The sequence below is a fragment of the Pipra filicauda genome, unplaced genomic scaffold (assembly GCF_003945595.2).
Source record: "Pipra filicauda isolate LSUMZ 115617 unplaced genomic scaffold, ASM394559v2 scaffold4_size7858003_pilon, whole genome shotgun sequence".
NCBI classification, from domain to species: domain Eukaryota; kingdom Metazoa; phylum Chordata; class Aves; order Passeriformes; family Pipridae; genus Pipra; species Pipra filicauda.
This window is the reverse complement of record NW_024104643.1, coordinates 1,450,469-1,466,193: the sequence shown is the minus strand read 5'-3', so window position 1 is coordinate 1,466,193 and position 15,725 is coordinate 1,450,469. Positions and strand designations below refer to the sequence as shown.

The 15,725-nt window shown below is 38.2% G+C and overlaps 1 protein-coding gene across 2 annotated transcripts in view; it reads left to right on the top strand.

The window, feature by feature from the left end:
• The window catches only part of SYT1 (synaptotagmin 1), a 127,510-nt gene that overhangs the window by 29,441 nt on the left and 82,344 nt on the right, over positions 1-15,725 (top strand). For both annotated transcript variants that reach the window (XM_027747797.2, XM_027747796.2), the window contains exon 2: positions 3,753-3,937. In XM_027747797.2, the coding sequence (XP_027603598.1) occupies positions 3,753-3,937 (185 nt within the window). The remainder of the gene's footprint in view (positions 1-3,752; positions 3,938-15,725) is intronic.

The window sequence follows — 15,725 nt, the reverse complement described above, 5'->3', positions numbered from 1 at the left end:
GGAAGCAACAGAGAGGGATGAGATAGCTCACATCTCCGTTAGCTGCATCCATGTTTGACTGTTGTTCATCATGATTGAATTATGCAAAATTGGTACCCAAAATGTCTCGGTTATCAACACAATCCTAAAGCTTACTCTCCTCAGTGCCCTGCTATTGCTCAGGAGCAAGCCATGTGTTTCGTTTTATCTACACACTCCTTTTACAAATAGGCTTCATTCCTGCATTTCAGAGTAAAGTCCTAGAGCATCCTCTGGAGTGGATCAATAAGACTAATTCAAGACCTTATTTACTAACTGCTACTGAGCAGATCCCCTCCTATGGATTTATCTTTAAGAGCTTTGTAGAATCTCCAAATCATGTAGCGATTCATGACGGCTTCTTCAAAATAAGTATTCTGTATTTTCCCACAGGATTAGAACAAAGAAAATAGCACTGGAACACCAGAAAGTTTACACACATATTAATTATCCTTAAACCAATAGCTTTTTCTTGGTTGCATGGGTAAGTATTGCTTGTTTCAAAGCACCCCCTTGTGCAAACACCAGGTAAGACAAGTTGTACAAGAAGCTTCTCTGGCTCCCTGACACCTTGGTCCCTGGGACATGATCTGCGTTTTCCATGTCACCCACCCTGCTTTGTCTGCCACAGAGGCCTTTTCTTCAATAGCTCATGTCCAAAGACCTCCTGAGGTTTCAAACTGCACTACTGAACCTGATCGAACTGCCATAATACAGTTGGAGATAGTTTTCAAACTGTAGGTTCCCATTGTTGTTCATTTAAACACTGGAAAAATTAAATTCTTTGAAAATCTTGTGTAAGCGTAGGTAAAGTCCAACTGGAATTAACCAATATGAATCTTCAAAGTGAGTGACTGTGCATAACACAAGAAAGTTCATATACTGTTGATAAGATTTTTGCAGATACTAGTCACAGTTGAGAAGGAGTGTTAAAAATTAAAGTCTGCAAATGAGTCTTCCAAAGTGGCTAGTGGTTTCAGTCAATTCATTCTGGTCTGTCCACCTTGAGATTACTTCATAGAAAAATATCTTTTAAAACCTTGGCTTTTTCCAGAGTTCAAGTTCATCTGGCAGTGTCATAAATTGCGGAGCACAGATATGAAAACTCTCAAAGTCTTTAGTAATTCTGGAAAATCTCGTCCACATTATGCAAAATGATTAACATTTAAAAATATTTATATCATGCTTTCAAAAGAAAACAAACATCACTTGAAAGCCAGTGATAACTGTGTTTCACTTGTCTTAAATCTAATATTTCCATCCACTGATTGGGCAATCCCTGTCAGTGTCAATGTTCAGATGAGCCATTTTCTGACACAAATAGTACACTTTTATTGGGAAGAATAATGCATTCCTTTTTGCTTTTTCAAACTTGAATTTTGAAGTGGTTTCATAAATGTTGATGTTTTGCGTTACTTCATTCTATTTCCTTCAGTGCTTATGCTTATTTTAATTTTAAAAAAAAGCATATTTCCTCTGAAGAGATAAGTAAGGATTTCTGCATAATTCTTAGTGTTTCAGATATTAATTTGATGATCATTTAATTGCATCACAAGAGCTATTGGGTGAAATTAAATTACAAACAGATGAAAGCAGACAATGCATTATAAAAAAAGAAGCTGATGTATCTGCAAGTATTTCAAATGCTCCCCAAGGCACCCTACATTGTTCATGCTCCAGAAAATGGAGGCAGCGGTGCCAGAACACAACTTGACACAAGACTTTCAGCATAAAGGCACCTAACTTCACTGCCTACAGAGGCTTTTTCATCTGTTTGATGCATATGTATATATCCTGTTAACACCCACATTCCCTGTCTCCTCAACCCATTGGTTCTCACAGTTTACCCACACTTGATGTGTCCCTCTTCTCTTTCCTCACACTGTGCCATCCTGCTGACTCAACACCATCCCATACTCTTATTGCTTCCCATATTCATGCCTAAGGCACTGCTGACAAGTCAGTGAAACAAAAAGCTGATAAATTTGGGCACATTGTTCGTTTCATATTGGCATAACTCCTGTGGATTAGCTTAGGTACAGTGTTACATAAATACTGTTTCAGATGCTGGGTGTCTGACAGACTAAGTACACACGTGAAGTTTAGAATTTGAGTAGAGCACACAGTGCCTATGAAAGGTGATGATTTTACATTTGTACATGCTGGATGAAAAAAAATTAGAAGAGTCAGTTGTGCTAAAAAGTGTTAATACACAGATTTGAAGACAAAATGAAATACTAATGCATGATTTTAACCTGTGATAAGGGCAGATATGATGCAACTTTAACTGCAGAATTGCTGCTGCTGAGTTCATAAAATACATCCCATAAACAGCTGTTAATCTGTTCACTGTTTGTCTCTTAACATTCATTTGTTTAGTAATCAGTTCTCATTTTTTCTACATATGGTACAGCTTCTCTTTTATAGCAGCTGCATTTAATGAACAGTTGGAGGCACAAAAGTATTACAGAAATTATTGTTTAACTATTCTCCTGCATTATTTTTGTATCTGTCACTGAGGACATTTCAATAAAAGAAAAAATCCTTAAATACAGAGTAGGGAAGGTGTAGGTGCTCTGTTGTCTTCCTGAACTGGTAATTTGTAGTGGAAGTTCCAGTGACAATGCTTCGCGCTCTGCTTAGCTCCTCTAGGCAGTTAATTTTCTCTATTTATAATGTCCATTCCCTTTTGTGATTCACTGACGTCAACATGTCAAATTCGATTCACTCTTCGGCTTTGCTCTGCATCATATTAGAGACCTTTAGGTAATGCACCGAGTGAATATCTTGCAGACCTGATAGACTGAGTGCATTTCAAGATTTTTAGGAAATGACAATTTACTAGATTTAAAGTTTTGTCAGGTATTCTGGTTAAATGTGGGTATCAGTGGTCATTAAAACTGATTTGTATTAAGATAATTGCCTTCTGGAGTACTTATGTGTAAGTGTCATCTTAATTCCCTTTTTTCCAAAAATTCTGATCTTTAACAAGACCATTTTATCCTGGTAAGTGTTCTCTGTTATTTATTCATGCTTCAGCCATGGCCTGCATCCTGGACTGAGTGAAAAAACACAACACAGGCTTTTGTTTATAGGAAAGTGTAGGTGAGAACATAACTATGTGCTGAAACTTTGCTAGCATTAAGGGCATGATGACAAATACAGCAAATGCCCTTGTATTGGACAGTCCTTTGTCCTTGATCAGTCTTCACTAGTGACCTTGACCTGCAGCTGTTTCAAGGAGTCTGCGAGTCTGTCAAGTGCAGCAGTGGTCAGAGACTGTTCATTAGAACTGACTGCTTGGATCAGATGCCATTTCATTCCAGAAAAGGGAGATTTCCAGTGAGCTCCACCCAATTCAGACACAATGCCAGGTGGGTTGGGGAGATGATTAAAGAAAGAAATAAGTAATTGCCTAACATTGTACGGATTGCACAGTGTAAATATTTTGGATATACTGTTTTCAGATGGTTGATGAATCAAAATAGCTCCGAGTTTGATATGTGTCATCAGACATGTAAATAGATGTGTTAAATTGGCATTTTATGTGCAAATGCTCAGTTGGGAGAAATATATAAATGATGACAGGATGTTTTCGAAAGGATTTCAGGTATTTCTGCAAGGCATTTTCCTGGAAGAAGGCTTATCTGTGAGAGAAATGTGGTTTTTTCTAAATTTAACCCTACTAACAGTTTTCCACCTTCTTTCTGTGTGTGTGTCTTCTTCTCTTCTAGTGCCACCTTGGGCCTTAATAGCCATAGCCATAGTTGCAGTCCTATTAATCCTCACCTGCTGCTTTTGTCTCTGTAAGAAATGCTTGTTCAAAAAGAAGAACAAGAAGAAGGGAAAGGAGAAGGGAGGGAAGAATGCTATTAACATGAAAGATGTTAAAGATTTAGGGAAAACCATGAAAGACCAGGTAAAGTACCTCTCCTTTTCTCAGACTTTTGGGTTGCATTTGAAAGTTTCTGTTTTATGTGTCTAGAAAAAGTTGTGCTTGTTGTCTAAGTAGTGGCTGTGTGAAGAGGGGACCAATTAACAGCGTCTTCCTGGTGGTATCACAACAGATGAACCAGGGTGTGGCATCTCTGATGAAGCAGTGAGCAAATTTCCCTGCTCTGCTAAAAACAACATGAGCAGGCATATAATGACTCGCCTGGAATGGGCAAGTTTATCAAGGGTATCCTGCAAAATGAAGCAAATGTGTGCAATTTTCCCTGCAGTGACTTTGACCAGGACCTAGTACAGTGCTTGTGTGTCTTACTAACAGTATTTCTGAGCTTACATGAGTAGCTTTGAACTCTAAATCTCTTTTTACACAAAAGTTCGTCTGAGAAGGAAACAGTACCATAGAAAAAAAAATGAGAGTCACAGAAACAAGGGAAAACAACTAAGAAGGAAAAGCACAGGGACATTCAACAGAGTGATGTTTGGAGAATTTATTTTTTACTAGAGAGGAGTAAACAGAGGAGTAAGGTAATGGAAACAGGCCATACTTAGATCTGTGAGTCAACTGACTAACATGGAGGAGAAGATTAGTATAATGCCCTTTGAGAGCAGCATCATTTTCATAAGGGCAGAAAAACTTGTCCTTCAGATCTACTTCGTTCAAGAGAAGCAGAAGGTTGCAGGACCTAATACTCAGGGCTGCAGACTTGACTAATATGTTCCTGAAAGAAAATAAAGCTTTCTCTTGACAGGGTTTTAGTATTGCCCTTCCTGGAGCAAACTGTTGGAAATAAGCAGCAGAATAAGGAAATAAATGTGAAGTATACATTTGTCCTCACAGCTTACAGATTTCCTAAACTAAGAAGACAAAGGGCTATATTTTTCAAACAAGAAATACTGAAGAAATTTAGAGAGCTGTTTTGCAAACCCTTGTAAGTAGGAGCCAATAACTGTAAAGATATTGCATGGTCAAATCTGTGCTCCCAAGACTTCTGGTGAAGTTGAGCTAAAGCAGTGCTGGAGCGATTACCCAGCCAAAAAGAGAGGATAAAAGCATGGTCAGGAATAAGATAAGCAGTTCCATCCACAAGTTGGGATTTAGTGTAGAAGAAAGCTGGGCTGAAGGCAGGTTGATTAGAAGTACAAGTCAAAGCTGGGAACTTGAGGACTAGGGCCAGCTGATCAAGGACGAGATCCAAGAAGAGAAGCTTAGAGCACAGTACCTAAAGAGGCCCATGGAGCAGTCCACAACAACTGGTGAAATGCCATGTTCAGTGATGGAACAGCCACCAGTGTGGCTCATCAGCCAGTCTTAAGAGTCCTGGAACAGGTTAGCATTCTCCAGGCATGTAGTATGTAGTAGGAGAAGAGCAAAATCAGGAGAGTAGATGAGGAAGCCTTACAAGCCTGATGGCTGGCTGCAGCTGAATCACAAGAGTAGAGTCAGAAAGGATCTCAGGGAAGAAGAGGAAAATAATGGATAAGTTTCAAAGGTGTATAGAGCTATCAGAGCTATTTCCAGGTTTAGTTATGACACAGGAGGACAAAGAGCGGACATGGAGACCCTTGCATCCTCATTGCAAGTAGGGTATTTCAGGTAGTGCCCTGGTGTGCAGTTTCAGCCTTGGTTTCTCCTGGAGAGAAGATGCTTCGTGTGCCACACTGGTATACTCGAGTGTGTGACATCAGCACAAGACAAATTCACACCTGAAAACAATCTCCTCAGTACACAAAATCACTAATGTAGATGGAGCTATTCCACAGTTAGAAAGATTAGCAAGGCCAAGCTAAAAACCATCAGAGCAGAAATTTTGAGTTCTCCCTTGAAGAAGGTATATGCTGGAGTTCTTTTCTCCATATTTTGAACGTCTTAAAGCCCTTTAATTTAGCATTCATAGATTCCCTGTATTTGATTTATAGACTTTGTTCTGAGATATTTAGTAATTGTGAGATATTTACCCCTCAACAATGCATGGAAAATCAGATCATCACTTGTTGGTTCTACTCCTCCAACTGAACCAAGAATAATTTGGAAGAAATGCTTTGATTATGTTTGTGAAAAAATCCCTTGAGAACTTCATTATGTTCTGCTAATGATAACAAACCTACTTTTTTATAGGAGAAAAAATATGTAATTTGTTGATTGATATTTATGTGGAATTTGTTCCATATCGTGAGGTCATTGTTGTAGTTATAATATATTGTTTTTAATTATGTTCATTAGCACCTGGATAAATGACCATGGACTCTTGGAAAATAAGTATTTTACATGGAAAATTACATGATGTAATTAATACCAAATTCCATTTGCTTTTTTTTCATGGGAAAATTTGATAAAAAGCTGAATTCTGTGTCTCTTGTCTACAAAGAGAGCTCAAACTTTGTAGTGTTGCACAGATAGGTATTTTAAGATGATTCCATTCAGAATACTCTGTACAGTTATTCAAACCTACTTTTGCTGACATATTTTGGGATTTAACTAATATGATTTGTTTTGAACAGTCAAACCTAAGGAGGTTAGATTCTCAGTTGATGTAAATGTCAGACCTTTAATAAGAAGTTCACCAACTTTCCAGCCAACTCTTCATTGTCTGAGATTTCAAAACCAGACTTCTTAAATTAACACCTCAAATTCATTCCTAGCAGTCTGACAGTATACATATTTTGAGTCCTTGGCGTTCAGTAACTTTTACCAACTTAATTCTTAAAGCAACATTTTGGCTGTCATTTTTTGTCTGTATGATGGATTTTTTAGTCTAAGTTAACTTATCAGTGCAAGTTTTAATATATCTGGCTGAATTCAATGCAATGCTAAATGTAGCATATTTCAGTTAAGAGAATTGAAGCACTTTAAAGGTTCTGGTATAAAATAGAAAGTGGAATATTAAGAATATCTTTTAGCTATTCAAAACAGCAAATTGTTAAAAAAAGTAATTGAAGACCAGGATGTAAATCTAATGCCATTATAAAAGGCAGTGTACAGTACCAAATATCTGAAACGTTGTCAAAAACCAGAAAACTTACTTCAGTCATTGTTAGGCCTGAACCTGCAAGTGCTGATTACCTTCTGCCTTCAGCTAAGAGTGCATAATAACAGTTGATAAGCACTTGGCATCTTGCAGGATCCTAGTCCCCCTGAGACACAAAGTTGAAAGGGAGTGCTATTTGGTAAATTGAAAGCATCAAATCCTGAAATTATAATTTTTATCTTAATCTGGACTTGTTTGTCAAAGAGAACTTCTGATCTACATTTACTCATGCTGACCTGCACATCTGTGCCAAATCATTATAGAGCCATGTAGTTTGACGTAATTAAAGATCTTTCTGACATACAGGTTCAGTCAGCTCAAAAGTCACACATGATAGATATTACAGAAAGGGGGGGGAAAATTTGGTCTCTGTTAGAATATTTGTGCTTCAAAACATCCACTGCCCTGAACACAACTTCAAATGAGAAACTGTTTTCATGTGAAAATTATGAACAAATATAGCTGACATAGAGTGGGAGATGAGTTTAAAATAAGGTTAGGTTTTCAATCTTGAGACACATTTCCATTCCAAGCAAGGCTAGTTTTTTCAAGTAGAGTATATAACTACACCAAGGGCCAATGGGAGGATTAGACTCCTTCTAGGGGAGGCAAATTGTTAGTTAATGTACTGCTATAAAAAGGTCATTTCTCCATGTTTTTTACTAATGTTTGTGTGTGGATGTTTTAATTTTTATTTCTTCCTCCTATGTCCTCCTTGTCTGTGTTTGTGTCTCATGACTGTTCTGGATTGTCACTTGCGGTAGGTTTATTTTGATATTTGGACGCACCTAGTCTAAAGCTCTCATAGTCTTCTGACAGCTCTGTCTCCTTAGCAGAGATGTGTATGTAGTAGCTTTGATACAAACATCAAAAGGCTGAACTAAATTGATTGGGCATTTTTTGGTGGGGTATGTATTTGGGGGAAGGCTAGAGGAGGGTGAAAGAAAAGAGGTTGTCATTCTTTCTCTGGTTAAAATATTAAGGCAAACTGTACTAGAAAGCTCAAGTTTAAAATTGATTGGCCCATAAAAATAACTTTCTAATTTTATTTCCTTTTTGTATAAATGTCACCATATCAAAAGTAGACAAAAGCAGTGTGTATTTTTAATGTCTTAGTTTCTAAGTGTTGCTAAAATAATTGCTACCTCACAAAACTTGCTCTGGGTTCTCACATCATCTCAGTACAGTGCCCACGCAGTAAGTTCTTAGTGTTCCATACCAATCTCTTTTGAGTGGTCTTAATACAGATTTCTGTTGGTGCAACCTAATGACAACTGGCACTAATGTTTTTGTGAGATCTTCCCATCACAGTTTTCATCTTTAGAACTTTCCAATCTCTACTAATGCCCCGGTGGCTCCCACTATTCTTTTCTTTAGGGGTAAAAAAAAAATAAGCCCCTGAACACCCAGCTCCAGAGACACTAAAATAGCTGCTGATTTATTTGGTCTGAATTTAATACATTGGTGCAGCAAAATTCTTGCTTAAGCTCAGCCTTTGGGCTAAGGAAAGGAATTCAGTCATGAACAGCGGCACTGAGAACTTACTAAAATTTAGCCCTGTTGCTTGAAGAATAATTGTTGTTCTCTGAACATTTTATTAGGTCACAAAGCATTTGTGGAAAAGGAGATTTAATAGCTCAAACCCTTTCTTGTTGCATCAGGCTAAAAGACTGTCACTAGTGAAAGATTTTTGGCTTACAATGAGTGTGTCTGTTAGGTGAAATTGGAGATTTGGGATTAGGTATATGTACTACAGCCTGGAGTACGACTGTATTCTTGGCTCTGCTACTGACTTACTGTGGCCTTCAGTCAGCCACGTGACTTCTCTGTATGTTTGTTTTTCCTTTACATAGGCCTTTTTTTTACATCGAGGTTATGTACTAACTTAATCAGAATATTCTGATTAATGTTCCTCTATTAATAGCAGGTGTTATAAAGTGATATGACCATGAGAACTGCAATTGTACCTAACCTAAGTTCAACATATAATGGTTTTCTAAGACTAATTCACCTTATGATTCTAGCTGTTGATCCGCAAACACCCTTGCCCTCATGGAGACAAAACACTGAAGGAACAAACTTGTTAATGTTAGGTGCCTGAAATATTTCAAAGTAGTGTGCATTTACCCACCAGCATGAAGAATATAGCCAAACTTAACTCGATAAAATCCACACTGACATCTAGAGAGCCTGGATTTCTCTTGAATGAACTCAAGCCTTTATTGCCAGAAATAATCCAAGAGGATCTTTCTAAGGATCAGGAGCTCTGTTGCTGGCAGTGGTCTTTTCTTCTGCAATGTTTACTTGTCTGCTTGTTTGTTTTCCCGGTTGAATGCCTAGAGAATAGTGACTGTATTTATTCCACAGTGCCACCTGTCTTGGTATCAGCATGCCAGTTCCCATTTGTTGGCATCTTCAGCCCATGCTGACATTAATGCTTGCTGTGGCTTGTCCACAATGCAGTTTCACATCCTAATTCACACTCAGAAAGACAATGTGTGCTGCAGAGCCACTACAGTGTAGAAAGTTAGTTAGAAACAATAGGGACAAATCTTGCTTAGAAAACAAGCCCAGTATATATACTGTGGCAGTCAAAATTAATTGACTGAGTCCCATTTCACATTAATTCAACCTCAGGCTTGACCAACTGTCCTGCTTTTTCACCTGACTCAGAAGACAACTGTGCAGTATACATAAAACTTCCCGAAAAATGTGAAAATAACATGTTTATGAATATAAAATGTTATAGATGAGCATTTGTGTACTGTAAACAGGTTTTCTGTAAAACTCTTTTGAAACTTAGATTTATATTAGGCTTCAGAAACCTGAAAATGTGGAAGCAATAACTGTGAGACGCAAGGCTGGGTTTATTTGCATTCCTGTCTCGTCCTCTCAGTCACTCCCAAGAAAACACAGGAGCTTGCTTTGCGTGCTTCCTGAGTTTGTTTTTCCTCCTTTATTTAACTTTTTTTTTTCTGTAAAGTAATTAATTTATTACTTCTGTTGTAACCTATTGCACTGTTAGGATTACATGAAGAAACAGATCCTGCTTATTTTCTTATGTGTCTTGTTTCTATACTGAAGGTTGAAGGAAGCTTCCATTGTCAAGGACATTTCTTGTGTTCTCTTGACTAACAGCCCAAATTTTGAGTTCTTTATTCAAGACCAGAGTCTTCAGGGTCCTAATGAGTAGTGTCTAGAAAATATGTAATTAGTCCCTAAATTAAGTGATTTGAATCCCGCTCTTGAGACATTTTCCTATATCCACAGACTGCATGGAGAACTAAACTCCTACACTAAGTGTCTGAAGTTAGTGGGTATGCATAACCTACAACAGGAACAGCAGTTCATATCAATGAGGAATGCATTTCAAATGTTTATGTACACATTTTAATGAGGTATACATTTTAAAAAATAAAATTCAAAGTTAAATACTTGGGAATATTTAATAATAAATGAATAATAAATATGAATAGCAAAATAACTTTCAAGCATGAGAATATCAGATACTTGATAAAATCCTATTTAGAGGATGGTCAGAGGATTATCTTCTCTCTTTTTAAGGAAGTAAGCCAAAAGAACAGGTCTGTGCCAACTTTTTCTCTGTAGGTCAATGTGGCACTCAGTAAATCATGTCTGGCTGTATTTAGGTTAATTTTCACTGTTAAATAGATGTAGTCCTAGTTATGTAGTATGACAGATTTCTCAGACAGAAATAAATGTAGTATTCTGAGTGGTCCTCCACCGTCAAGGAGCCAGCTCTGTCCCAAAGCATGCTTCCATCTGCCTGCTGCCATTCATTTGAGGAGGATGAAGAACAATTGATGGAGCAGCATGCACTGGCCAAGCAGCCTAAAGCTGCCTCCTACTCACAGCCTGCTGCTCAGAGCAACTAAGCACTGCCTGCCATATGGAAAGTGGGGGCAGAGCATGGCAGCATGCTTGCAGAAAGGCTTACTGCTTTTAGTTCACACACATGGGCCCTTCATTCAAAGCAGAGCCCTGACCCACAGGGTTGACTTCTAAAATAGGCTCCCAGACTGAGATCAGCTTCATCTTTTTTTGAACAACACTGGCTATAAGAAAAACAGGTTGATTTGTGAGCTTAACATCTCTGACTTAAATGTGTGTATTCATATTTTACATCGAACACCTCTAGCATTTTCTGTATCCTTCTATTGCACCAGAATAAGTTAGTATTTTAGTACCCAACAATTCAGTAAGCTTTTAAGCTGAACGTGATGACCTTATGTCACAGGGCTCCTAAAGAAATAAAGTCTTTTGAATAATCCAACAGACCATTTGAAAACTGTATAACAAGCAAGGAAGTAATGTCAAGGCATTGCATGCTGAACCTAGCAGGGTTTTGCTCATTCTGCGCATCAGTGTGGCCCACTGCTGGTGTGTGAAGCCAACATTCCTACAGCAGTAATGGCAAAGTAGATTTAACAATGACCAAAGCCTGGCTCAGACACTGGAAACCCAGGCACAACATGTTCCTTGAATTAATTCATGGAGAGAAAGCAGATGCTGAATGAATGAAATGTTGCCTTTCCTTCTGGGGGACTCTGATAGAAAACATGTTAAAATTGCAGGCTTTTCTGCTTTGTGATAGGGCATCAGACAGGAATTTTTAAAGGCTTTTATTTTCCCTTGGGATAAAAATTGGCCAGATGAGAATTATGGTGTTCTTGAACGTGAAAGAAATTGATGAGGTGCACCACCATTAGTGGAAATGCAGTCATTCCTAGGTGTGGGGGAAAAATTGTCTTTCTGATAAATTAATTGTTGGACATGGCACAGAACATTCTTGCTACAAAATGATATTGTTTTCTTCCATTCAGCTCAGCAGGCATTGCACAAGCCTGAGGACTGGGCATCATTCATGTAAAAAAAAATATCCTCTTCACCATGTGAACAAAAGGAGTGATGAATGGGGCAGGTGGAGATGGAACTCAGGACAGCAACGTGCACCATGCAACAAACAAACTTACAGGCTGCAGTCAGTGTTTTGTTTTCCTTCCCAGTGTCTCTCTTTCTTGCTTACAGATAACTTATTTCCTTAAAAGCATGGAAGGAACACTAAAAACTCTGTTAATGAAAGCATTTCTTTACATATAACAGTGAAAGACACTTTGCATTTTAAATAATTTGTGACATGAATATGATAACTGAGACCAGAATCAAAGTCTAAAGTACACCTCTGTGGGTCTTTGCATCCTCTTGGAGACTCAGACATGCTTGTGGCCTCTGCCTCTCTCTTCAGGAGGCAAGGAAATACACTTGCTCCCCCAGCAGTTTTGTTACATGAGTCTCCTCCCACTTTGCTTTCCAGAAGCTTGGGCACATGTGGAATATGGAGGCAACCAGAGAGCAACTGTGCAAAAACCCTTGCAGACCCTCCCATTTTCTACACATAATTTGGGAAGGGATTAAGTGAAGGTGTACATAAAGTTGATTTAAGACCCAGAATCTCTTCTCTGCTTTGTGGTGGATAGTAATGTGGTAAACTCAGTGGCAAGGTGCAGGGGTTTTGATGGAACTCGGCTGGAAGCAAGGAATGTTTGCAGTGTCGGGAGGCAGTATCACTGGAGAGGCTTTTGTCAGCAAGGGGAGTAAGAGAGGGACAAAACTCAGGAATGTAAAACCCACTGAAGGGTGTGGAGTTTGCAGAGCTGCAATTACAAGGAGCTTTGGGGTTTTGTTCCTTTTTTAATGCAAAAGATGCATCTACAAAAAAAAAATTAAAATTAAGCATTTCTTTTAACAACTCAGAAGAAAAGAGGAGGCTGCAAAACCACTCTTAATTATGTTGCAGAAGAAACAACCAGCAGACTGAACAGTGGATCCCCAGATTGCTGTAATTTAGCCCTTTTTTTGTTATAAGAATCACTGCAGAGTAGATGAGCTTGAAAACAATTAACTAAACATGGCGCAGAAAAGAGAATCCTAATGCCATATGTAGATTTATGTCTGCAGCCTTGGTTAGAACTTGTTCGCATAGTTCATTCACATATAGATTGGGAGGTGGCTCAAAAATTAATTTTGTCTTCCAGGTCTAAGAAAGCATTTATTGTATATTGTGTGGCTCTGTTATGATTCCTGGCACAAAGTAACTTTTCCCACTTGCTGATTTCATTAGATGCAGACGTATCACCTTGTAATGGTTGTACTGGATTAACACTTTCTTTTGTACATTCCTACACCTGCTTACATATAAGCCTACATTTTTCAGATACTTATACACATGTGGAAGGATATAGATGTTTCACTGTTGTGTGTTTCTGCATATGTTATGCAGAAACAAGGAAACCACTTGAGTGAAGTTCAGCAGTCATCCTAAATTAGAGATAAACCTGGTCTTCAGCACAATGCAATAATGCATTTCCATGTTGCATATTTCACAGATAAAGCATTTAAAATGTCATGAATGTGAGAGTTAAAGGAAATACTAGGAAAGGCAAGGCTTATGTTTCTCTGCATCTAAATCCAGGCTTTCCAGTTACCATTTATCAGTTGAAGAGGGCTTGAGGAAAAAGCTGGTTTATAATTAAAAATATTTTATTGTTTCTAAAACAAATAAAATATAGCTGCTTATTTTGATTGTAGCAATACATCAGTAAGACACAATATAGTGTGTTACAGTGTGCTATAAATTGAGGGTTGCAGTACTATTCCATTAAATATTGATCTTTCAGAGAATCTCAATACAAAATTAAAATCCCTCTGGGGTATTTCGAGTACTTTGAAGCAATCCAGTTCTTCTTCCTCTTTGAAACTCAGCAGCCGAATCAAACATGTGCTTCCTTTGACTCAACTTCTTCTTAAAGCATTGGCCTGTAGTCTGAAAGCAAATTTCTCTCTTCACAGTAAAAACTATTATTTACATACTGCTGTAGAGATAATAATTTGTCACATCTTCCCCCATGCCACAACCTCGTCCGTATCCAAACACTATTTCTTTCTTAGTGTTTTTCTTAGCAGTTCAGTGTTTCTCAGTCAAGGTCAAGAAGGATCATGTAGCTCCTCAGCTGATGTCAGTAACGTGCAATGTTTTCCATCCCCTCTGGAAATAGCTTTCACCTTCCAATAGGCTTCTCATAACCTGTGCAGAAGAGTTTCTCAGCCATACAGTGTTTTCTGCCTGCACTTCAAAACTCCTTTGCAAGAGGGATGTTAGTTTTCCATTATACGTTCCTTAGTCACAATAAGAACTTTTTTCACTTTGATTTACCCACAGGTCCATTACCTCCTGGACTGATCAGCTTTGTAGAAGAGTATATAGCTCTCCTAGAGAAGAGTGTGGATATGATGCAGCAGTTACAAATTCCACATACGTAGAAATTAACACATAAGGTTCCTTTTGCATTCTCACTTTTATCCCTCAGGAATGGTCGTAGGATAGTTCCTCTCAAACAAAATCCAGGTCAAAATTAGATGGAACAGCAGCAAATCCAGTACTTATCCCAGAAACAATAACATACTGAAGCTGTATATCAGTCTTTTATCATGGAGTCTTCTTTTAGGACATTCCTGCCATCATTCAGAGCAGTGGATCTTAGAGTTAACATCCCACCCTGACTTACAGCTTCCTGTTGTCTCCAGGCTTAGATAAATCTGGTTGCTTCAGTGGGATTGAGTCACATCTTCTTTTTGTTTGATCACAAAACCTTAAGCTTATTTTTATTACCAGTGAAAGCAAGGGTGTTTGGCATAATCACATCACTCGGTATCCTGACAGTCCCACATATGGTCTGTCAAAGAGCCTGTCAGTTTTCAAGTGTCTCTTGAACACTTCTTGTCGCACTAACAAAAATGTTGCGCTACAGTCAGGGAACTTGCTAGCAGCTCAGAGATTAAAATGTCTCAAACCAAATTTCATTTCAGGCAGTTCAGCCCTTCCAGATAGAAATGGTTTAGTTGGAAAAGTATTACTCTTCTAGTCTCACAGGTGATTCTCATCCACTACCGACCTTTCCTACCAATCTCATCCAGGTACACTGTAATTTATGTTCCTGGTAAAAAGTCCATCACTCACTAACATTCAGATATTTACCTGAGACCCAGCTCCTCAACTTGCATAAATCAATGCTGTTGCTTTGATTTCAGTTGAGCTATGCCAGCAGAATTTCTCACTTGTTTCAAAAAGTAGAGAAATAATTGCTTAATACCATACAGTTTTGAGTCTGACTTTTTGAATTTAGATCTGGCTTCTGAAAAGTAGCATTTTCTACTTCAGAGATCAATCTTTCTTCTTACCAACCCCACACAACTGTTGCATGGCCCCTACTGTGTTCAGGGCTGAGTGAGGATATTAGTGCTTTCACATTCATTCTTTCTTCAGCCACTATTAGCGTGTATATGGCTACTTTCTGACCTTGCTATCTCTTCAGATAAAGAGTCCTGGCTGCAACCTGTTGTTTAGAAATGCTGTATGTTTCTTAAGACTACGTCACATTGTGAAAAAGAGAGAATAAATCTTGTTCTGGCACTTAGTAGTCTTGTTTGTGCAAGCAGAAGCTCCAAATAGAAAGAACAGAACCTTCATCCAGATAGGGGACTTAGAGACAAGCATACTGTTTACTATAACATGCAAACAACAATTCTGCAATTCTGGATGAATGCTCAGTATTGGTTCTGTGTTTTCACACTCTCAGCTTTATTTTCACATTTTCCACATTTTTTCGCTATTTGCCTCATCACTTTTGCCCATTTTCAGTTCTTACTCAG